This window comes from Dasypus novemcinctus, chromosome 4 (assembly GCF_030445035.2).
Source record: "Dasypus novemcinctus isolate mDasNov1 chromosome 4, mDasNov1.1.hap2, whole genome shotgun sequence".
Lineage (NCBI taxonomy): Eukaryota > Metazoa > Chordata > Mammalia > Cingulata > Dasypodidae > Dasypus > Dasypus novemcinctus.
This window is the reverse complement of record NC_080676.1, coordinates 69,069,719-69,094,950: the sequence shown is the minus strand read 5'-3', so window position 1 is coordinate 69,094,950 and position 25,232 is coordinate 69,069,719. Positions and strand designations below refer to the sequence as shown.

General features: G+C 36.8%; 1 protein-coding gene across 1 annotated transcript in view; it reads left to right on the top strand.

Annotated features, from left to right (window-relative positions):
- LOC101410916 (probable cation-transporting ATPase 13A5) overlaps positions 1-25,232 on the top strand; it is a 304,534-nt gene that overhangs the window by 184,848 nt on the left and 94,454 nt on the right. Inside the window, exons 31-35 of the mRNA XM_058295542.1 lie at positions 11,432-11,605; positions 12,349-12,495; positions 12,741-12,811; positions 12,916-12,996; positions 22,107-22,176. Coding sequence (XP_058151525.1) covers positions 11,432-11,605; positions 12,349-12,495; positions 12,741-12,811; positions 12,916-12,996; positions 22,107-22,176 — 543 coding nt within the window. The remainder of the gene's footprint in view (positions 1-11,431; positions 11,606-12,348; positions 12,496-12,740; positions 12,812-12,915; positions 12,997-22,106; positions 22,177-25,232) is intronic.

Sequence of the window (25,232 nt, the reverse complement as noted above, 5' to 3'; positions counted from 1 at the left end):
AGATCCTGAGCAGAGGACACAGCTAGGAAGACTCCTGACCTACAGATAATAAATTTGTATTGTTTTGAGCTAAGTTTATGATAATTTGTTATGCAGTAATAGAAAACTAATACACCACCATAGCTGTCCACAGATAATGTGCAGCCCTATAAGATAATAAGCAGTCTCCCTTAAGCAGATGAGAGATGCTCACCTGTGAAGAATGGCATATAGCTGTTTCTTCCTAGAGAAGGGTTTGAACTAAACAATCCTTGATTGCCCCTTCTGATTAGTGATTCTCCTTTTCTACCAATAACCTTTAACAGAACACGCCATGTTGTCCCATGCCCTTGATCTGGGGCAAGAATTCTGGTTCTAGAAATTATTCCTTTTGTCCCACATTTACCATGCCCTCTTACTGTTGGCCTCAATAGTGTCTTCAGTTGCACCTTTAACTTCCAGGAAGACCACAGTTTCACACTTTTGTAATAGTAGTACTGGTTGTCATTGTGGAATGCCTTAGCTGAGAGGGATAAGTTCATCTTTTTGGTACTGGATTTTGCTAAAGAGTTGAAGTGCCTTTCTTACTCCAGAAAGAAAGCATGGGAAACAATTTAATAGGTTGATCTACTACAAAAGATACTTTGAAGCTCTATGAAACTCAGTTTCTTTGATCTACAAATTAGAATAATAATGCCTACTCCATGGGATCATTATGAGGGTTAAATGACACCTACGTAGGCAATCAATTAAGGTTCATTCTTACCATCAAACATAGACAAAAGCCAAAGTAACTGAAGACAGCTTACGCCTACTTAAAGGGCACTCATTACAATGTTTGCCATTCCTCTAGGACACAATATGTGGTATATTAAGAATATTTGGTAATTACTGATAACTGATACAAAGTATTATATATGGCCAAATCAAACTAGCCATGGCCATACTAACACAATATATTAACTAGGGACTTATTATCCTATCATAAGAGAAGAACCTTGAAGCATGGCAGAGTTAGAAATAAGAGAGCGGAGTTCTAAGGATGTCCTCCCATCCAACACAAACACACAAAAACACAATTTGTCCTGTTCAGATAAAGCAACAAAGGGTAGATTGTTCATAATAAATAGAAACTTGCTGCTGTGATTGTTGTTTTAAAAAATTGAACAAGATAAAACATGATGAATTCCAGTCTCATAGAAGGACACAGAAACTAGCTCCTTGTCCATGAATTGAGAGACTTAAAGAAAAAGATGAATTGTTCTAGGGTTTTGGAATATTCTCACCCATGGGAAAGCTCTAACACTTCACAGCAAAGGCTGGCATTGACATTTACAGACATTAATTGTAGTACTGGAGGTTATTTATGATATATCTTGGTTGAATAAACAAATTTTCAACTCCATGCTGTTTAAGAATCTAGGTTTGAGTAAATGAAAGGGCTATGAACCATACTAAAATAGCCATGCCAAAGGATTTGAATTACACACTACTGTGCCTGTGCATGGTGGGTACTACACAACTATTTTAGATGGATAAACATAAGAACAGTAACCATAAGAATAAAAGTATTTACAAAACCAAAAAGGACCTGTTCACAAGACCTGCAGTGCATAAAAGCTAGTCTACAGATGCAATGCAAAGTCAAAAACAATGACGAGAGGAGACTCCAGGAGATGGTTCCACAAGACTAAGAGGATCCTATCAAAAAGAACTTGGGGAAGTAACCATGTTTGTCTGACACCATACCCTGTAATTCTCCTTTCCTGAATAAGTTGGTCAATCTTATTTATATCTGTCGTGTCAACTCTAAGAGCTACCTAGAAAGAAAGGGAAATAATACACATGCCTTCCTATGTCTTAGTACTTCATGTATGTTCTCATATACTCTCTATGAAGTAGGCACTCAGATATCCATTTTACAACAGGGGACGTCAAGACTCAGTTAAATTACGTGTCTAAGGTCATAGTATATAAGCATCAGAGACAGTATGCTCTATTATGTCACTTTGCTTTCCTCCTGTTGCATGGACAATGAGTGAAGTGGTGTATGTGTATGTTTCACAAACATAGTTGCTGTATCTAGAAATCTTCTAATCAGTTTGGTGTTTACCCTAAAGTTCTTCTCCCCAGGACATATTACACAGGTGAACAATTTTCTTTTATGCCTCTATTTGACTTCAATTTTGACAACTTGGGCTCTTCGGGAAAAGCAAAAACTCCATTTAAGCCATTGGATCAATCACTCTGAGAAATACAATTTGTGGTGTTGGCAAATAACATTTAGTTCTGAATATTGCCTGCAGTTCAATCATTTTACAGTGAATCCAGTGGGACTAGTCACCTTTAATCTACTGAAATTTTGTCGAAGTGTATATTACTCAAGATAATAGTAATACTTAACACATACTGAGTGCTTAAAATGTTTCAGAAACTATGCTAAATGCTTTTAATGCATTATCTCATTAGTTTTTCACAACAGTCCTAGAAGATAGTTATTGTTATTATTACCATCTATAGAGGAGAAGATTGAGGTTTCAAGATGTAAAGTGCATTGCCTAAGGTCGTATATCTAGTCAAGTGATAGAGGTATGATTTGAACTAGGTTTTCTCACTCTATATCCCCAGCTTTAACTGCCGTACCAGACCACTTGTGTTTTACAACCAGCTTCTGAAACAAACAAGGTATCCTCATTTGTCACATGAGAAATCTAAGGTTCATAGAATTTATATCATTTACCCAGCTCATATAGCAAGTAAGTGTTGGAACCTGGAACAGAACTGGGATTGCTAGAAGGCAACAGAGAATGTTGCCTCCTAGATTTAAACAGATTTCTTAACAGAGAATGGCAGTCCTAGTTAGGGAGCCCAGCTCTAATTTGTGACCTTAGGTGCTATCTCTGTCAAAAGTTGTGTGCATCTTTCATTGTCACTCCTAATCCAGGTTGTTTCCTCTATGTTCTGGGCCCAGAAACAGAAGGCTTGTGTGTGGTGTTTCTTCTAATATCTGAAATACAGAATTCCAGTAGGAAAAAAAAAAAAGTGAAAGAACATCATTGCTTAGAGGAATCCAAATCAAGTGCAAGTTCTGTACTATTCTGCCCAAATAACAGGTAAGGCAGATCTAAGGCCCTCACCTGGAGGAAACAATCTGCTTCCGTTACTAATCCTGATTCAGCATGCTTCAGTGTAAGTCTGAAACAGTCATCCCTCTCTTCCTTTGACTGAACTTCTTGTCAAACCATCTGCAAACATCAACTGAGCGCTTACTTTGTGCTCAACACCTTACAACTCTAGTTTCAGTGGTACAAATACTGTTCCAGGTGTATGCTGTTAATGTTCCCTTAATTGCAGTCAAAGGAATGGAGACTTAGGGAAGTTAAATCCTAAGGCCACAGCGGTAATAGGTGCAAAATTCACTTTACTAAAATGAATCCTTATGAATAATGGGTTTGAAATTCCTATCCTCTCACCACTGTTCCCGATATCTTTACATTTACAAGATCTCTGGGTTCTACTTGTCTTCCTCTTCTGCCTCCCTCCTCTACTGTGAATTTCTTAGTGGATTTTACTGTGTACATCAGAAGAATAATCATTTACAAAAAATATAATTATACTGGAGATTAATTGGTCAAAACAGAAACATATACTGTAATGAATATTTATCACAGCAGTCCTGTGTCAGATAAAACAGAGATTCTTTAAGCCAAAATCTCTAATCTTATATCTAGCCATGTACCTATGAGAAAACTGAAAAATGATCTAGAAAAGAATTTTACCTAAGTTTGTGAAGCCAGTTTATCAAGGAAGTAAAATATGGGAAACGGACTTTGGCCCAGTGGTTAGGGCATCCGTCTACCATATGGGAGGTCCGCGGTTCAAACCCCGGGCCTCCTTGACCCGTGTGGAGCTGGCCCATGCGCAGTGCTGATGCGCGCAAGGAGTGCCGTGCCATGCAGGGGTGTCCCCCGGGTAGGGGAGCCCCACGCGCAAGGAGTGCGCCCGTGAGGAAAGCCGCCCAGCGTGAAAAGAAAGAGCAGCCTGCCCAGGAATGGCGCCGCCCACACTTCCCGTGCCGCTGACGACAACAGAAGCGGACAAAGAAACAAGACGCAGCAAATGGACACCAAGAACAGACAACCAGGGGAGGGGGGGAAATTAAATAAATAAATAAATCTTTAAAAAAAAAAAAAAAAAAAGGAAGTAAAATATTGCTTCTATTCACCTTTGTTCAAAGAGCTACACATTTCTGAAAGTTTCTCTGACATTTAGGAGCTCCTTTGTTTGCTTGTTTATCATTTTTAACAGATGTGCGGGTGGGAGGAAATATGTGACATTTTGATAGTAAGGTGCCCCATCCATTAGCAATGTCATTCTTAGAAACCTCTTCACCTATCTTTGGTAGGGTCTTTATTAGGGATATGATTTTACCTCTATTCAGTTGGAATTCAGTTTTTATCAGTCATCCATACCAGAGGATGGCTACAGTTTCCCAGGTCACCAAACCCCCCATTTCCCATAGAAATCCCTTTTCTGCAGTTCTTTTCCTCTTTTATTTACTTCTTAAATTTTGCTGCCATTTTATCCTTCTTATTCTATCCCTATTAAAATAATTAAATTACCTACTACTAGAATACAGTGTCTACTAAATAAATCCATTCCACTTTTTTCACTTTATTCATGTACAGAAATACAATGAAGTCTATTAAGTACACAAATCTTCAGTGCACAGTTCAATGACTCCTACCCTCAGTTACTTTTGCCCATTTTTTACCTTAATATAAATAGAATTGGGTATTGTTTTGTGGTACTTCTTTTACTCAGTATAAACTCTGTGAAATCCATCCATGTCATTTTGTGCATCAAAAGTTCATTCTTTACTATTGCTGTGTAGCATTCAATTCCATGAAAATACCACAATTTATCTTACTCCTGTTGATAGACCTTTAAATTGTTTCCAATTTTTGGCTCTTGAGAATAAAGTGGCTCTGAATAGTCTTGCTCAAGTATTTTGGTAGACATGCACATTCATTTCCTTATGTAAAAATCTAAAAGTGGAGTTAATAGTTCCTAGAGTCATTGTATTTTTAGCAACAGTTATTCAAAACGCGTGTACCTATTTATTCCCACCAACAGCTATGAAGGTTCTGTTGCTCCACCTCCTTACCAACGCGTGCTATCTTCAGACTTTTAAATTTTAGCTACCATGTGACTGCATCATTGTATCATTTTATCATTGCTTAACTTTAGGTAAATCCTCAAATCTGATTGCATAATTCTTCCAACTTTCTTTCTAGGATTGTCTTGACTAGTCTAGGCTGTGACATATCATTGTAGTTTTATTTTGCATTTCCTTGATGACTTATAATGTTGGCCGTTTTCTTAAATGTATAGACAATTTGAAAATCTTCTTTTGTAAATTGCCTGATCAAGTCTTTTGCCCACTTTTATTGAGTCTATATTTTTTGTATAATTTGCAGTAGTTCTTTTGTGTATTCCAAATATGAGTCCTTTTTAATAAATATATAGAGTTGTAGAGATATAGTTTTAATAGTTTTCCCAGCGATCTCTTGATGAAAAGGAGCTCTTAATTTTAATAAAGTCAGATTTATTTTTCATCTCTTCTTTTTCTTTCCTGTTTAATAAATATGTATCTCCTCAAAGTTCATGAAAAATTTCTCCTATGTTTTCTATGGAATGAATTATTGTTTCAGTTTTCACATTTAAGTGTATGTTCCATCTCTAATGGTTTTTTAATATGGTGTGAAGTCAAGGTCAAAGCTCATTTTTCTAGCACTATTCAGTTTTTCTAGCATTGTTTATTGAACAGATCATCTTTTTCCCCTGTGAATTACAGTGGCTTCTTTGTTGTAGATCAAGTAACCATACATGTTTGAGTTTTTTTCTGGAATCTATTTTGTTTAATTGCTCTTTTTGTTTGTATTTATGTGTATTTCAATGTCTTCATCACTCTGGCTTTATAGTAAGTCTTCAGTTCTGGTGATGTAGCTCCTCACACTTGGTTCTTTTTCAAAACTGACTTGACTATTCTAGGTCTTTTGCATTTCATTACAAATTTTAGAATCATTTCATCAATTAACCACAAAAATATCTGATGAGATTGTGAATAAAATTGCTAATGCTATTCTCTAAAAATTGTATCTCATTTTATTTATTTAGGTCTTTACTTTCTCTTGACAATGATCTGCAGTTTTCAGTTTAGGGACCTCACAATTTTTGTAAGAATTATTACAAGGTGTGACTGTTTGAAGCTGGATGGACCCCAGAAAATACTGTTCTTAAAGCTATTCCATTCATGTGGGTGTGAAGTATTACATTACTTCAATTAAGTACCTTTTGATTAGGTTACATCAGTAAGGCATGACTCTGGGTGGTTATTAATCTTCTTACTAGAGTACTTTATAAATGGGATGAATATAGAGAGACCAAGAGGAAGCCAGAAGCTATAGCAATGAAACTCAGAAGGTAAGGGAGAACAGCAGACATTGCCATGTGCCCTGCCATGTGAGAAAGGAGTCCAGGACCACTGATAGCCAGTCTTTGTGGAGAAATCATGGCCTGATGATACCTTGATTTGGACATTTTTCTCAGCCTAGGAACTATAAACTTGCAACCTAATAAATCCCCATTGTAAAAGCCAACCCATTCTGGTGTATTGTATTTTGGTGGCCTAGCAAACTAAACACAAGGTAATTGAATTTTTTCTTTGTTGATATTTGTAAGTGGTGTATAATTTCATTTTCCAATTCTTACTAATACATTCAAATACAAATGATTTTTCTATATTTATCTATTATTTAGCAACCTTGATAAGTTCACTTATTAACTGTAATGATTCATTTGTATATTATTTTGGAACTTTTAAAGTGAAAAATCATATTATATACAAATAAAGAGAATTTTACTTCTTATTTTCAATTTTTATAAACCTTATTTCTTTTTCTTGCCTTATTGCACTGGTTAACACTTTAGTACCATATTGGATATTAATAGTGGTTCTTGGCAATCTTGTTTTGCTTGTGACAAGGAAAAAGTGTTCAGTATTTTATTGTTAAGCATGATACTACCTGAAGGATGTTTCCATCTATTCTTAGTTTGATGAGAGATTTTTAAAAATCATTTACTAGTGCTGAATTTCATCAAAGAATTTTTCTGCATTTGTTGAGATGAACTTGTGATTTCCTTTTCTATGGATGGCAAAACACATAGATTGATTTTTAATTCCTTGCATTCCTGGAATAAACTCCATTTGGAGATTATATGTTATCCTTTTATTGTATCACTGATTTATTTAGGTAATATATTGTAAGGTTATTTCATCTATATTCATGACAGATCTTAGCTTAGAGTTTTCCTTTCTTGTAACATACTTATCAAATTTTGATATCAAAATGTGCTGGCCTTAATAGATGGGTTAGGAATGTTCCCTTCTCCTCCATATATGAAAGAGTTTGTGCAATATTGGCATCACTTTTACCTTAAATATTTGAAAGGATTCACAAGCCACCTTGGTTTGAGGATTTCTGTTGGGGAAGAGTTTAAATTACACATGAATTCTTTTAAATAACTGTGACAGTTTGAAATTATTTTATGAATCCATTCCCATGGATGTGAGACCCTTTTGACTAAACTACGTCAGTGAGGCATGAGTCAGGCTGAGTCTCTGTGCTCATGCTGGATCTGATATAAACGAAGACACACAGAGAAAGGAATCTCTGCCACATTTTGATGCTGCCAAGTGAGAGAGAGGAGAGGCTCAAGAGCTGAGACCCAGAGAGCGATGAGCCATAAACCTGATACCTTGCAACTGAACTAAGGAAGAAAGCAGAGCAGCTGAGCATGAGAGAGGAGGCTCGGTAAAAGACAAACCCTGTGTCTCTAGTCGCTCACAGCTGAGCTCCAGGAGATGGTGCAGCCCTAAGGGGGTGTCAGAGACCTAGGCAGAGATTGCCTAGTATCTTGCTTCAATACACAGCAGCTGACTTTCAAGAGAAAGCACCTGTTATGGTGCCTTGAGTTGGACTTTTTATGGTCTTGGAACTGTAAGCACTTACCCACTTAAATCCCCTTTATAAAAGCCAAACCATTTCTGTACTTTGCATTGGCAGCCCTTTGGCAAACCAAAACAACATCCTTAAATTATTCATTTATTTATTTATGAATTTATAAATTTTATCAATCATTTCAAAGAACCAGTTTTGGCTTTGTTAATTTTCTCTATTCTCTGTTGATATTTCTCAACTGTATAGCAGTTTTTAGTCATTTCTACTCTTATTTTTTTTTTTTTTTCTTATTTTTGTTATATCCTTCCTTACTTTCTTTGGGTATAACTTCCTATTCTTCTATGGCTTCTTGAGTTGGAATTTCATATCTTGATTTCAAACCTTCCCCTTTTCTATCATATGAGTGTAAAGCTATGTTGCCCTCTTAAGTACTGCCTTAACTGTATCGTATACATTTTGTTTGTCATATTTTCAGTTTCTCATTCAGTTTAAAGTATTTCCTAATGGCCATTGTAATTTCTTACATGCTTCCCATGTGTTATTTAGAAATGTTTTGCTTAATTTGGGGGGGAGGATTATTTATCACTGTTATTAATTTCTAGTTTAATTATTAATATAATGTCACATACTTTTTGGCCCCCAAAATGGTCAATGTAGGTAAGTATTTCATGAGTACTTGAAAATAATTTACATTCAGTAGTTGCTGGCTGCAATTTTCTGTATCTGTCGAGTATAACAGTTTAGCTGATGCATATATATTCTTAGTGATTTTTTTGTCTTCCTGTCTTATCAGTCAGTGAGAGAGATATGCTAAAATCTCCAGTGATGGACTGGATTTAAGTGCTATTAATTTTGCTTCGCAAATTTTAAAACTATATTTTCAGGTACATAAAAAATTAGAATTGTTTTGTCTTGCTGTTGAATTGATCTTTTTAGTTTAATGAAATGTTCTTTTTTTCCTTTCATGTATCTCTTTCCTTAAAGTCTATTTTTTGAACATTAACATAGCTTTTCTAATATTTATCAACTTTCTTTTTTTAGTGTTTCCATGTCATATTTTCCCTTTTATTTCCCTTTTAATCTATTCATAACTTTATTTTTAAAGCTCATCTCTTGTAAAAAGCATACAGTGGGGCTTCTTTTATTATCTAATCTTACAATCTTTGCTTTCAATTGTGGTAATTTCATTTACATGTAATGTATTTACAATGTCATTCTTCGTTTTCAATTTACTCTATCTGTTCTTTGCTCATTTAACATTATGTAATAGAAAATTCCATGTTTCTACATCTACTTCACATTTTGTTTTGAATGACTTCACTATAGTCCATTCTTCAAATGTCTCACAACTTACTAAACCACTAGCTATCATTTAGATTCTTCCAATATGTTTGCTACTACAGATAATGCAACACTGAACACCTTCATATGCATAGCTTTCTTCTTTTTATTTATTATTTCCTTAGGGTATATTCCAAGTGTAGAATTACTTGTTCAAAGGATGGAAGCATCTTTTTATCTCTTGAAACAATTTGCCATATTGCTTTCCTTAAAGAATTATTCCAATTTACAAGGTTATTAACAATATGTAACTGGAGTGGTTTCATTGCAGTCTTGCTAGCACTGAGTTCCTTTTTTAGAAAAAAGTTACTGTATAGAAAATAACTGAAGGGGGGAATAGAATTATGATTACTAATGTCACTGCTCAGTATAAATAAACAGAAAAAAGGAAGTTCATTTATGAATGTGCTGATTTAAGCTACAAGCTGACTAAAATTCTTCTACTTAAAATTCTACACACACTTGGGCTTTGGCAATAAGTCCCTGTAAATATCTCTTAATAAAAGAATTCTTGTTTATATATAATATATGAATTGGTTTATATATTCTGAGTCTCCTCAAACTATAATTCCCAAATAAAACTAAAACATGTTTATAAAAACGGAGAGAAGAGAGGAAGAGAGAGAGAGGACACCCAACTGAAAATATGCTTAAAAGCTAAGTGAACACATGTTTGTATGTTACCTTTCAACCTTATCACAAATAATCTAAAATAGAGTGGCTGCATCACTAAATTTAATGAACATTTCCACCCAGGTGGGCAATGATGTTGAGGTGCATTGGAAAGGAACTCTCATAATTGTAATGACTTTACAAAGCACTTAAGTAGACATTACCTCATTTGAGCACAACTACCCTGTAAGGCATGTATTTCTAATTCTGTTTTTTAGAGGAGTACACTGGGACTCCCTGGAGGTGAAAAGATTTACCTAGGTTCACACAGCTGGTAACTAGCACAGCAGTCATTCAAACCTAGGTCATTTGCTTTTTAAACCTGTGCCCTTTCCACCACGTTTGAAGGATTATTTTCAACAACTGTTGTTTTTTATTCTACCATCGTGAGTTCTTTATTAGAAAACATTAATGAAAGTGACCATAGTCACTTTTGGAAAATGACAACTCTTCCAAAGAATTAAGCCAAGTGATTTGCTCTAATGTGCTCTAAAATGGCAAAAAAATTCAGGAGACTCCATTATGGAAAGCACCATGGAAACTAAGCAAAAACCAACTTTCTTGACATTGCAGCTCTGTCATCTGGACACAGGAGTTCACAACAGCAGAGCTATAATAATAGTGTAATGAAGGTGTCTTTCATAATCAGCATCCTTCAATCTTCAAAATATGCTTAAAAATCTATTTTTTTAAATTAAAAAAAACTTGGTGAAACTTCACATTGATTTTGGAAACTAGAATTGGCTTTAAATAAACAAATCCATTTCTCAGGCCTTTTGTTTTTCCTAAAATCACATCTCCCATCTTTTTTCAGATGATGCTAAACATTATTTAACTTACTACTAAATACGCAAATATTTCAGCATGCTACTCTTAGCATAAATACATGAAGGTGTTTTTTGAAAGTCTTTCATGTTCACAAACTTTCCCTTAATTTATACCATCTTCCTCTTTCAGAAAGCAGTACATTTATCTGTACTTTCAATCATTCTCAATCATGTTATTCTAAAACAAAGCTGAATTTGAATAAAGCTAAATGTGTAAGTGTGGGTCACATGTGCCATATTCTTATTGTTTTCCTTCAGTACATTCATACCAACACTTCTTTAAAAACAAAATATCTAAAGAAAATAAATCTTGTCCCAAACTTGGGGTATTTTTAAAAAAATATGAGACGACTCATGAATATATAGCACCAAATAATTCTGTCCATTCCTGTTCCTCCTGTTTAATGTTTTAGTTCCATATGCCAGGGTAGTAAAATGAATTTTTTTTCATTGTCAGTTAACAGCTGAAACCAGATTTCTCTCCCGGACAACACCCCTGCATCTAAAGTGGTTTATTCTTAGGGAAAAAAGCCCCAGTATGTTTATGTGAAAGAAGAAAAATAGAACGATCTTTTATTTGCTCTCCAGGAGGTATTTGGTTACCGAACCCAGAACGTCCGAAGAGCTCTCTGCCTTCTAGGCTCAGTGCTGACCTGTGGGGTCCTTCTGCTGATGTTCTACTGGAAGCCGCAATGGAGGGTGTGGGCCCACTGCATCCCTTGTCCCTTGCAAGAAGCCGACACAGTTTTGCTGAGGACAAGGGTGGGTGCTGTTCTTTTTCCAAATTCAAGTGCCATGAGCATGTCTTCTCTACTATACCTATGGTACAACTAGAAAACTGGCCATTGATCTTCGATCTTCCAGAAGTTAGATTGTTCACTTTTAAAAAGTTTCACAGGGCCAAAATAGGAGAGATGGTAAGCAGATTGCAGGTAGTTTTGCTGCATATGTGGTTATCCAAGACTGAAGGAAACCTCTTTCATGTCAGCCTGGAGAAATTTTTACCATGTCCAGCTAATTGGTAGTTCTCTTAGCCATTATATGAGCAGTGATTGCCAGTGTTACATCTCTTAGAAATATAACACAGGATGACCATTCGATTTTTAAAATACATATGTTTGGGGGAAGTTAGACATATTAAACATCTACATGTCACTTTTAAATTATCAGAAGCTATTTTCTGAATATAAAACTTTTTTGCAAAATGTGTCTTTCTGTTTATTGTCTAGCACAGGTGATCTTCAAATTTACTGCAAAACAGAATCACTTGGAGGACTTGTTAAAAAAAGATCTTGTTGGTCCCACCTTCAGAGTTTCTGATTTGGTAGGTCTGGAGTGGGACCTGAGACTTTGCATTTCTAACAAGTTCTAAATTGATGCTGATGCTCTTATCTGGAGCCCAAACTTTGGTAAATACTTGTTGTATACAGGGTAGGTATTGGGTTGATAATGTGCTTTATAATAATAACACTTCAGAATTTCATGGATTGGATTGTGTCTCCTAGGATGAATTTCAAAGATATATGAGGAAGAAGGTGATTTGCCTCTCCTTATCCACACTGAAGTTTCCTATAAGCAAGAACCCAGAGGAACCCCTGGTGACTGACTGCCACTCTGTCATAAACCAAGCAGTACTGAAACCAGAATTAAAAGTGAGTGATTGAAAAAAAAAAAGTAAGTGGTTTTAAGAGTGCAATTTTATGGCATATTTTTGCAGAGGAGGAATAATGTTAGTGTTTATTGGATGAAAATTCTGAATATCACACTGTCAGGTTGCAATTACAGCTGTGTATCAAGGAAAGTGAGAGCAGTGTGGGGACTTGCATTTAAAATGTCTCACCTCCCTTGTTCACCTTTGCCTTGTGAATAACATGTTCTTTCACATTTGTTCTTGCAGCTGCGGTACATCCAAGTGCAGAAAATCAGGTATGTTTGGGACAACTTGGAGAAGCAGTTTCAGAAAGTTGGGTAAGTCTTATTTTTTCTTACTACTACATTATAGCATTGGGGTAGAACATTAATTTGTTGAGTGCCAGCAAATGAAATTGGTGCCTCTCCTGACCATATCCTAGGTTGCTGGAAGACAGTAACTCCTGCTATGACATCCATCACACATTTGGATCTGGTCTGACCAGTGAAGAGCAAGAAGTCAGGTAGGGACAGAGTAAACTGTCAGTGGAAAATGAAGAATCAAAATATCTTATGATGGTTGAATTGCTGACATAATGCTTCATCAACCTATGTAATTCCAATTCATTCACTGATACCAGGAATATATTCTAAATTGTTCTTGGGCAAACCTATTAAAGAGAAAGGACTAAAAGAACAATGCAATCAAATAAAATTTTAACTTTTCTCTCAGGCCTGTATAACAGTCTTCTCTGTGTTTTCTTTTTTATTCTTTTCTCAAAAAACCTTGAATCATTCCATAAACATCATCTTCTTAATCTTCTAAATCTTCTGAATGAAAGAAAGACAATATTATGATTGCATTATACTATCATGAAACAGCCTAAGGGATGAGGATTTTGCCCTTTCAGTTAGTTGTGTTATTCACCATTGTATCGGCACACCTAGAACAGTGTCTGATTCATGGTAGGAGCTCTAGAAATATTTTTGGAATAAAGGAACAAGTGAATGCATTCATTGGTTTAGCAACTGAATGTCTCTAACATGCCAGATATTTGGCAAGGCACTGGGATTCTAAAGATAAATATGACTTAGCCATTGTTCCACTGACAGTCTAGCGGGAGAGAAGGACTAGGAATAATGGTCCAATAATGAGAATGTTACCCAAAGAAGCATTGCATTAGGAAATGCTTATGCTACTCATTAAGTCACAGTGATGTAGAATCCTTGCTTCCCTAAGTCTTTATTTGAAATCTTTCTTCCTTCTGGGGAATCCAAAGGAAAACAATGCGTGTCTTCCCCCAGAATCGTAATAACCTTCGTTTCTTGCCCATGTTTAGGAATGTTACATACCCAACCTCTTTGCAATCGGCAAGAAAGACCAATTTTCAAGCTTAAGATGCAATCTGGTAGTTTGAAATATAGATTCTTAGTCTCTACCTTCAGAATTCTGATTTAGTAGGTATGAGCAAGGAGTGATAGTAAGGGATGGAACTCCGCATTATTAGCAAGCAACCCCAAATGCACACTAAGTTTGAGAATTACTGATCTGTTGTTAATTTTCAGTTTTCCTTCAGCCTAAATATTATGAAAAATAAACTGGAATCTAGAAGATAACGATATTGCAGAATGCCTTTTAAATGGTCTCATTATATAAGATTTCAAATGTAGTGCTTAATACATTGAAGCACAAAAGTTTTCAAAGTCATTAAAAACATATAGCTTTAATAGAGTTAAGCATGGTCTTGTAAAGGATTGATCGAGGGTATTTAAGAGATCTAGTTCATAAATGTAGATCAACCTTGCCCAGGAAACCATTTCTATGGAAAAGATTTTCCTTCCAGGTAGTGACCTCATGCTTGTCCTTGTTTATCAATTGCCAAGCTTTAATAAACATACATGATTAACCTAAAATCTGGTCCATGCAAAAGAAGTTGACAATCTAATAAGACCAAGAGTGTACTTTCCCAAATACAAGGAAAGGACAAGATAACCTACTTATAAATAGAAGCGTATTATATTTTATGGGTTTGTTTATTTGGAGTGGGATAAGAGAGTAGGCAAAATGTAGTGTTTTCCCCTCTAATTTTTCCCCTAACTTTTTATTCCCTCCCCCTGCCAAGATAGCTCCCTTATCTGTCTGCTGTTTGTTTCCGCTCTCTTTGCACTTATTGTCTCCTCCTTGTATCTGCTCATTGTCTGTTTATTCTGTCTGCTCATCTTCTTTGGGAGGCACCGGGTAACTGAACCTGGGTCCTTCCTTGTAGGAGGTGGGCACCCAACTGCTTGAGCCACATCTGCTCCCTGTTTGTTGTGTTTGCTTGTTGTCTGCTTGTTGTATCTGCTCATTGTGTGTACTCATCTTCTTTAGGAGGCACTGGGAACCAAACCTGAGACAACTGCACATCCACTCCCACCCCTAATTTTTCACAGTGGAAGAATAAAACCAATTTTATTAAATGTGATTGATTAATCAAGTGATATCTTACAATTTCCCAAATGGATTTGAGCTTACTTGCAATAAAGTGAGAGCACAATATGAGAAATAAATAAAGGAAAGCATACAAGAATTTCTGATGATGAAAAGCTATGGTGTCTAAACACAAACTTCTCTGGGTTTCCTAAAAGACAGGCAGAGGGGAAATGCACAGATTTATATAACGCTGGCTTTGCAGTAGCAAAAAGCAAATCAAAACATCAGGAGAGATAATTTTGCCCTGGAGAGAAACTGTCAGAAGTCCATTAGGAAGACAGCATGTACAATGTTCCAGGAGGTTACAAGACCCTAGCTTTCTTCATCCATGAGCTAAACTCAACTTTCCATCTTAGTGTTTCTCCTTAGCTACTTGAGGTACTTCTCTGATCTCATGAAAATAGGGTCCAAGCAATCTTCCTATTAGGACAGGTTTTAAGCTGGGTGTCTCTTTACCTTCTTTTCTCTTGGCCCACCGTTTTTCTGGCAGCAGATAGTAACAGGTACCTCCTCACAGAATTTAGTTCCAGAACAATCACTTTGCTGGTAACCCACCTCTATGAGATCTGTAGTTTGCCAATGTCTATAGTAACTGATTTCTTTTTTTTTTTTTAATTAACTATTTTTTTTTTTAAGATTTATTTATTTATTTAATTCCCCCTCCTCCCCTGGTTGTCTGTTCTTGGTGTCTATTTGCTGCGTCTTGTTTCTTTGTCCGCTTCTGTTGTCGTCAGCGGCACAGAAGTGTGGGCGGCGCCATTCCTGGGCAGGCTGCACTTTCTTTTCACGCTGGGCGGCTCTCCTCACGGGCACACTCCTTGCGCGTGGGGCTCCCCCACGCGGGGGACACCCTTGCGTGGCAGGGCACTCCTTGCGCGCATCAGCACTGTGCATGGGCCAGCTCCACACGGGTCAAGGAGGCCCGGGATTTGAACCGCGGACCTCCCATGTGGTAGACGGACGCCCTAACCACTGGGCCAAAGTCCGTTTCCCAGTAACTGATTTCAAGATACTGATATGACCTCAGTGAACATGGAGCTGGACAAAGATGGGCAGAATTGGCTCCAGTGTACCATTGCAGGACCAAATGGAATTCTAAACATTTCCCACACCATTGAGGAAAAAAGGCATGCCTGCCAGCACCAGAGAAAAGGAATGTGGGTGACAGGCAAAAAAGGAGAGCAGGTTTGCCATCAATGCTCAGCTCCAAGCTGGCAAGCCTTTCCCAGAAGTGAGCATATGGAAAGAAAGAAGAAAGAAGGAAGAAGGAGGCAGGAGTGGAGAGGCTGGAGGTGCAATGAGACTCTACTCTCTTACTCCACAGGTTGTGGAGGAGCAAATGTCAAGAAAGAAAGTATGCTTATATACCACCAACTTTTGAAATCTCTTTTGAAAGCTCCAAGTCTAGAAAACAGTCCAGTCATAAATACAGATCAGATCAGCTCTTTGGAAGGAGCAAGAAAGAGGTGGTCAGAGGAGAGGAGAGGAAAAGAGGCTTGGTTCTTTCTTCTGAAAGCCAGTTAGATTGTCTCAACTCTTAATATTCAGCTAGAAGTTAATAAGTTACATAAAAATATGATCATTTTATTTATTTTTTTATTTTGCTTTTTCTTAGAACATAATGCATAGAACATTTAATAAAAATTACAAGGCGAGCAGGTGTAGCTCAGTGGCTTCAGAACTTGTTTCTCATGTATGAAGTCTTGGGTTCAATCCCCAGTACCTCCTAAAAAAAAATTAAATGAACAACTGAGATTGACAGTAACTTTTTAATAAATTGGGTTTGTCAAACACCCAGTTCTATGGGTCTGGGTCCAATGAAAGCATAAAATCACTTAAGTCCAATGCCTCATTTTAGGCAAAAACACTATGGAGGCCCCAGTAAGCCTAAATTCTGAGCTTCCCTGGTGAGATCCTGGTCTGGATTTCTTTGTTCCCCCACCCCCACCCCCTCCTGTTCCTCTCCTCTCCAGATGCTCTCGACTGGGAACACTCAGGACACTTCCCCAAAAGCTGGCTGCAATCTCCTCACTTACCTCACACACATGGATGAAATCTTGAAAGAGCCTGGCATTCCCCGAGGCTATAGGGACACGTGCTTTAGGAAATGAAAGAAATGGACAGGCCAGAGATGAGGACTAATATGAAGGCAGATTTTATGTCATTTAAAAAATGGAGTTACTCTCTATAAATATTTTACTAAAGTACAGAGGCAGGTTCAAGCACTGCTAAAATGGAAATTTTCCCCAGAGAGCAATTTTCCTCAAACATGCTCATATTGTTTTGTTCTGCTGTTCTTGTTTTTATTTGATGGGAGGGCTCTAAGACTAACCCACTTCTTATGCTATATACCCACACCCAAAGCCCAGATATGGTTTTCTATGCATCTGTAAATTGTAAATAGCGAAGAGGGGTGGGGGTGACCAACTGGTCAGAAGAATTACCATGAAATTTTTCCAAATGTAAAGGTTTGTTCCCTAAAAATTCCAAAATCCCTATAAGGGGTTCATGCCAGAATCCCTTGGTTTGGTCCAACTGTTTGGAAAACTACATGTCTCCCTTTCTATCAGAGACCCTACTGGAGGCTTATCAGAATAGAAGCAGTGGGTGAAAAGTGAGGTGGTGATGTTTAGTTTGAAAAACTAAAGTTTTTCCTTCTGCCACCTTGAGAAGCCCACTCTAATCACTATTTGGAGCCCAAAGTGCTTAGTACACAACTTGTACCAGCAAATATTTGGTGAATAAATTGAAAGGGGGAAAAAAAAAGGATGAATGAACAAATAATCAAATTGAACAGGGATATAGATCACCCCCAAGCAAAGATACTCCTAGTCGTTCACATTTGGCTTTTCAAATATGAATACATTCAGGAGATCTCCTAATAGTATTATATCTTGGATCAGGAGAAAACCTCAGTGGTCCCTTAAGGTCTCTTACGGTCAGCCCATCGCCAATGCAGAAATTCCCTTCACCACCCCCTGTTAGGAAATTGTTCACCCTCTTCTGGAGAGGGAACTTTTACCTCTAAAGTGACTATTTCCCTGCTGAATAATTCTGACTTACAGACAAGTTTACTTAATTTCATTCAGTCTGTTTAGTTCCATGAGGCCATGTGGAACAATTCCCAGACCTCTTTTCCCTGACAGCTCTTCAGATTTTTAAAATCAAGGTATCCATTCTCCCTTATTCCTTGGACCCTTCTTTATGTGGCCCAGTGTGAAGTCTCACATTCCTTCTGATGGCTCAGTATTGGTTAATAGCCCTGTCTTGAACTGAGATTGAGATGAGGACGTGACACCTAAACACACAACACTTTTTGGCAGGAGACAATAGAAAGGACAAAACAGTAAGGAACATGCCAGGATGTGATTGAAATGTGTCCCAGATGAGTCCTAAGGAGGTACTACAGGCAAGTATTGATTGACCAGATCTCAGTCCTCATGGGAGCAAAGCACCTCTCATAACAACAATATAAAAAATTGCGTGTTGCAAAGTGTAAACCATAATGTAAATGATAGACCATGGTTAGTAGCAGTGCTTCAATATGTGTTCATCAATTGAAACAAATCAAATGTACCACACTAATGAAAGATGTTGTTAGTGAGGAAAAGTGCAGGAGGGAGAGGGGTGGGGTATATGGGAATCCCTAAATTTTTGATGTAGCATTTATGTAATTTAAAGCTTCTTTAAAAGTAAAAAATATACTTTAAAAAATTGGGAAGCAGATGTGGCTCAGGCAACCATGGACATGGGAGGTCCATGGTTCAGTTCCTGGTGCCTCCTAAAGACAGTGAGTTGGTGTGACAGTAGGCATGGCAAGCTGATGCAATAAGAGACACAAAAAGAAAGACATATTGAGAGATGCAACAAAGCAGGGAATGGAGGTGGCTCAAGCAATTAAGGACCTCCCTCCCACATTGGAGGTCCAGATTCAGTTCCCAATGTCTCAAGAAACAAGGAAGAACACAGACACAACAAGTGCAAACAATGAGGGGATGGGGAGAAATAAATAAAACAAAATCTTAAATATATATATATATATATATATATATATATATACTTTAAAAAAATTGACACCAAACAGGGAAAGCTGAAAGAGCACCTGGACCCCTGCCTTGCACCCTAAACTTACTTTCCACAGGCTGTGTGCTGCTGTAGTTGTGTAAATTGTGTTTACAGCCTTGTAAAGAGAGAGAGGGCTCTAGATATGTGTCACAATGGTCTCCATTAATCCATCTCAATATTTAGGGCAATTCTCTGTGTCAGACATTGTAGCCCTAGACACTAGAGAAATGGAGTTGCTAAAGCTCCATCTTTGCCTTTCAAGAAGGTCTAGAAAACTGAAGGAGAAAGACATGCAAATATATGTTACAACCCAATTAATTATGTGCTGTTATTAAGAAAGAGAGGAAAGGTTATTGAAGGAGAGAAAAGTGCAATTAACTGTGCCTGAGAGAGTAAGGAAGACTTCAAAGATAGCTGCAATTTACTGAGAACTTGCCATGTCCCAGGCATGGTGGCATATGCATTACATAACTATTGCATATGCTCCTGATAGCAATTTTTTTTTAAAGATTTATTTATTTATTTATTTATTTATTTATTTATCTCCCCTTCCCCCCCCCCCACCCCAGTTGTCTGTTCTCTGTGTCTATTTGCTGCATCTTCTTCTTTGTCTGCTTCTGTTGTTGTCAGCGGCACAGGAATCTGTGTTTCTTTTTGTTGCGTCATCTTGTTGTGTTAGCTCTGCGTGTGTGTGGTGCCATTCCTGGGCAGGCTGCACTTTCTTTCGTGCTGGGCAGCTCTCCTTACGGGGCGCACTCCTTGTGTGTGGGGTTCCCCTATGCAGGGGCCATCCCTGTGTGGCAGGGCAATCCTTGCATGCATCAGCACTGTACATGGGCCAGCTCCACACGGGTCAAGGAGGCCCGGGGTTTGAACCGCGGACGTCCCATGTGGTAGATGGATGCCCTAACCATTGGGCCAAGTCTGCTTCCCTGATTGCAATTTTATTAGACATGTGTTAGTAAACCCTTTTTGCATATGAGAGAAGTGAGGTCAACCTTCTCATTCATTTATTCATGCATTCATTCATTCAACAAATAATTCTTGATAGCAGTGTATCCTAAATGTATCCTGTTTTAGGCATTTAGTATACATTAGTGTTCTTTAGAAGCTTGTATTATCATGGTGGATGCAGACTATCATTTGTATGCTTATTAATATGTACAAGTATAAGGTATAATTTCAGGTAGTTTGCATACACTATAAAAAGTATTAGGTAGGGTGAGGAGATGGAGACTCTCAAGTGGGAAATAGGTTACCTATTTTACGTAGAACTGTTAGGGAAAGCTTCAACAAGGAGCTGCTGTTTGAACAGAGAACTGAATGAAATGAGAGAGCAAGAAACCATGCAGAAGGTGTGGCAGGTACGGGCTCCAGGTAGAGGGAGCAGCAAAAGCAAAGGCTTAGCTGGATTCAAGTCCTGGTCAATTTGATCTCAAATTTATTAACCACTTGACTTGACTGCCAGATTTGGTTCTTGATTGCTGAGTATGGGTCTACAAAGTGAAAAATGTGGGAAAGGCATTCCAAGCAGAGAGAGGGAGAGAGGACTATGTGTGGGAACTTGAAAAGTTCTCACACTTAGTCAACAGTAGGTTACTTCCATTGGTTCTCGAATCCTGAGCACCCCAGTGGATTGATTTATGGTCCCTTTCCAGAGAACGTACATACTATTTGACCTCTCTGATCTCCATCTCTCTAAACTTTAGCATTTCATGGCATAGAGTCATGTTTTGAATATTTTATGCCCCCTGCAATCAATAATTTTACTTGGAAAATTATGGGCTTAGAAGTCAGACTAACTTGGCTCAACTCTGTTATGCCTTAGTTAGACCAAAGATTCCATCATGCAGATTCTCACCTTTGGTAACTACTGAGGCAGGGTTGTGAACTGGAGTCATGGAGATGATGGTATGAATCCTGATTCTGCCTCTTTTCTAGGCTTGTTTATATGAACTTGATTTTTCTCTATAATAGAGATGATAATATGATTCCCAAAGGGATAATGTGAGGATTAAAGGCGATTTTTATATATATAAAAATTCTGTTTCTGGAACAGTCATCTGTGCTTAAAATGGAGTTATCATGATGAATATTAGTGATTTGCACCTTTGGCAAAACACTTGACCACACTGAAGAGTTTTTCCTATTAGTAAAATGGAACTATTAGTCCTTTGCCCTAGACTACTATGAGGATCAAATGAGGCACTCTTTGTAAGAACTTTGAAAACTATAAAACACTATTCAAACATGCAATTTTCTTATGGTGAGATGCAGATGTGAGGATTTGCCAGGTCTTAGCCTTCAAGATCAGTTATCATTTTTGAGCACATTCTATCAACTTATATACAATGGGCCTGTCCTAGATGCTGGAGGTAACAAAATGAGATAGACATGATTTCTAACATCAAGAGCAATCTAGAAAACCTGGGAAATCTAGGAACATCTTCATTTATGTGTCTCTTTAGCTACTCTTAGAGAATAAGCAAATTATTTTTTAAAAATAATTCAACTTAATATTTTGCTAAATTCATTTTTTTGAAATTTATTTTTAACAAATGATTCTGTATCTTTATTTTTTATCTTTTTTTCACACAATAAACTTTATTTTTAAAAAGGTTTTAGATTACAGAAAAGTTACACCAAAATGTAAGGAAGTCCTATATACCCCACCCCTTCCCCTTCCCACCCCTTCCCCTAGTAATATTATCTTACAATAGTGTGGTACATTTGTTACAGTTGGTAGATAAATATTGAAGCATTGCTACTAACCAAGGTCTATAATGCCTATATTCTGAGGGCAGGGATGGGAATAATAGGTGGAACAAAGGGCTAACTTCATTTTGACTCCTTGAATTATACTATGCTTAAGACATTCTTTTGACCAGAAAAACAATTCACTCTTCATGTAATGACTTTCACTTAAAAATGTGCTAGTGGTTTAGGGTTATGTTTTAAATGCATTTTCACGTTATTTTTAAATTGAAACCACAAAATCCCTAAAGGGTAGAGAAGTGACTTCTGCTTAGTTTGGCCTGAACTCACTTATCAGTGAGCTTATAGATGTGACACTAATGGATGACCAATCTCCTACAGAAGATTAGTGTGCGGACCCAATGCCATTGAGGTTGAAATCCAACCCATTTGGAAGCTCCTTGTTAAACAGGTAATTAACTGTTTTCTTCTATTTCTGAAAAAAAGTTTTCTCTTTACTTCTGATTTCTTAATAATCAGGGAATCTAAAGCAGCACATGGATTTTTGTTGTGAATGAAATCTGTGTTTCATGCGACTTCCTTTTTTACTCTCCACTTTGTAATCTGTTTTTCCTGTTCATTGAAGTTTTAAACTTTATTTCAATGAATATATATGTATATATATATAATCTATTCACACAAATCATTATCCCTCAAACTGTTTAACAAATAAATTTTATTGCTATATATTAAAGAAGCATAATACATCTAAAGTGTACAATCACATATTCAGTGCAATCATATATTTGTGCATTCATCACAACAGTCATTCTTAGAGCACTTTCATTATTCCAATAATAATAATAATAAAGCAAACAAACAAAACTCATCACCTCTCAATCTCTCTGTGCTTCCCCTGCCATACATAGCTGCTATTTTTTTCCTTCTTTCTAGTATATTTGTATTTATATTTTGTAAAAACAGTCTTAGATATGCAATATCACCCATATTCGTGTTTTACATGAGGTTTTACTGTCATAACAGTACTATTATAGTTTTTAGCTTTCCTTTCTAGTAATATACATGACCTTAGACTTTCCCTTTCAACCACGGTCATACCCATAAATAACACATGCTAGTTACAAACACCATGAAAAAATCCAAAGATTTACAAACAACTTTTTTGCCAGTTCCTCAGAGATTAAATCCCAGCTTTCTGTTCTCTAACCTTATTCTATTTTCTGGTGACGTGTATTCTAATTATTAACTCCATGAGTTTACACAATATATTTAGTTCATAATAGTGCAATCATACAGTATTTGGCCTCTTGTATCTGGCTTGCTTCACCCAATGTAATGCCCTCCAGTTTCATCTATGTTGGCTTATGCTTCACGACTTCATTTCTTCTTACCTCTGCATAATATTCCATCATGTGTATATAACACAATTTGTTTATTTATTCATCGGTTGATGGAACCCTGGATTGTTTCCAACTTTTGGCATTCATGGACAATGCTGCCATGAACATCAGTGCACATATGTCTGTTCAGGTCTCTGTTCTTAGTTCTTCTGGATATATATCTAGTAATGGTACTGTTCAATCACATGACAAGTCTATATTCAACTTCCTTAGGAACTGCCAAACAGTCCTCCACAGTGGCTGTACCATTCTACATTCCCATCAACAGTGAATAAGCGTTCCTGTCTCTCCACATTCTCTCCAACATTTACAGTTTCCTGACTTTTTAATAGCAGCCAGTTTAATAGGTGTGAAATGATATTGCATCGTAGTTTTGATTTGCATTTCCCAAATTGCTAGTGATGTCAAACATTTTTTCATGTGTTCCTTCACCGTTTTTATTTCTTCATTTGGCAGTTTTCTATTCAATTCTTTTGCCCATTTTTAAAATTGGATTGTTTTTCTTTTTATTGAGTTGTTTGATCTCTTTGTATATCATGGGTATTAAACTCTTCTCAGATATATGACTGCCAAATATTTTTTCCCATTGAGTCAGCTCCCTTTTCACCTTTTTGAAAAAGTCCTTTGAGGTGTGAGAGAGTTGAATTTTGAGGAGGCCCCATTTATCTATTTTTCCTTTTGTTGCTCATGCTTTGGGTCTAAGGTTTAAGAAACTACTGCTTACCCCAAGATCTTGAAGATGTTTCCCTACACTTTCTTCCAGGAGTTTTGTAGTTGTCACTTTTATAGTTAGGTGTTTGATCCATTTTGAGTTCATTTTTGTATATGGTGTGAGATAGGGGTCTTCTTTCTTTCTTTTGGATATGGATATCCAGTTCTCCCAGCACCATTTACTCAATAGACTGTTCTGGCCCAGCTGGGAGGGCTTGTCAAAAATCACTTGACTGTAGATGTGAGTCTATTTCTGAATTTGGTTCCATTGGTCAATGTGTCTGTCTTTATGCCAGTACTATGCTGTTTTTACTACTGTAGCTAAGTAATATGCTATTAAGTCCAGAAGTGAGAGTCCTCCAACTTTGTTCTTCTTTTGCATGACACTTTAGGCTATTTGGGGCCCCTCACCCTTCCAAATAAATTTGATAATTGATTTTTCCACTTCTGCAAAAGAGGCTGTCGGGATTTTTATTAAAATTGTATAGAATCTGTAAATTAGTTTGCGTAGAACTGATATCTTAATGATATTTAGTCGAACAATCCATGAACATAGACTGTCCTTCCACTTATTTAAGTCTTCCTCAGTTTCTTTTAGCAATGTTTTGTAGTTTTCTGAATACAGGTCCTTTATGTCCTTGGTTAAGTTTATTCCTAAATATTTGATTGTTCTAGTTGCTATTTCAAATGGAATGCTTTTCTGAGTTACTCTCCATATTCTGCATCAGTAGTCTATAGAAATGCTATTTATTTTTGCATGTTAATCTTGTACCCCACCACTTTGCTGAACTCGTCTATTAGTTCTAATAGCTTTGTTGTGGATTTTTCAGGAGATTCTAGATATAGGATCATATCATCAGCAATAGTGAAAGTTTAACTTCTTCCTTTCCTATTTGGGCGCCTTTTATTTCTTTATCTAACCTAATTGCTCTAGCTAGAACCTCTAACACAATATTGAATAACAGTGGTGACAGTGGGCATGTTTGACTTGTTCCTGATATCAGTGTAAGCTTTCAGTCTTTCACCATTGAGTACTATGCTAGCTGTAGACTTTCACATATGCACTTTAGCATATTGAGAAAACTTCCTTCTATTCCTATCTTTTGGAGTGTTTTTTCTAGAAAGGGTGCTGTATTTGTCAAATTCCTTTACTGCCTCAATTGAGAGGATCATGTAATTTTTCTTCTTCAATTTATCAAAGTGGTTTATTATACTAAATGATTTTCTTGTGTTGAACCACCCTTGCATACCTGAGGTAAAACCCACTTGATTGTGGTGCATAATTCTTTTGATGTGCTTTTGGATTCTGTATTTTGTTGAGGATTTTTATATCTATATTCATTAGAGATATTGGTGTAATTTTCTTTCCTTTTTTTTTTGTAGTATCTTTATCTGG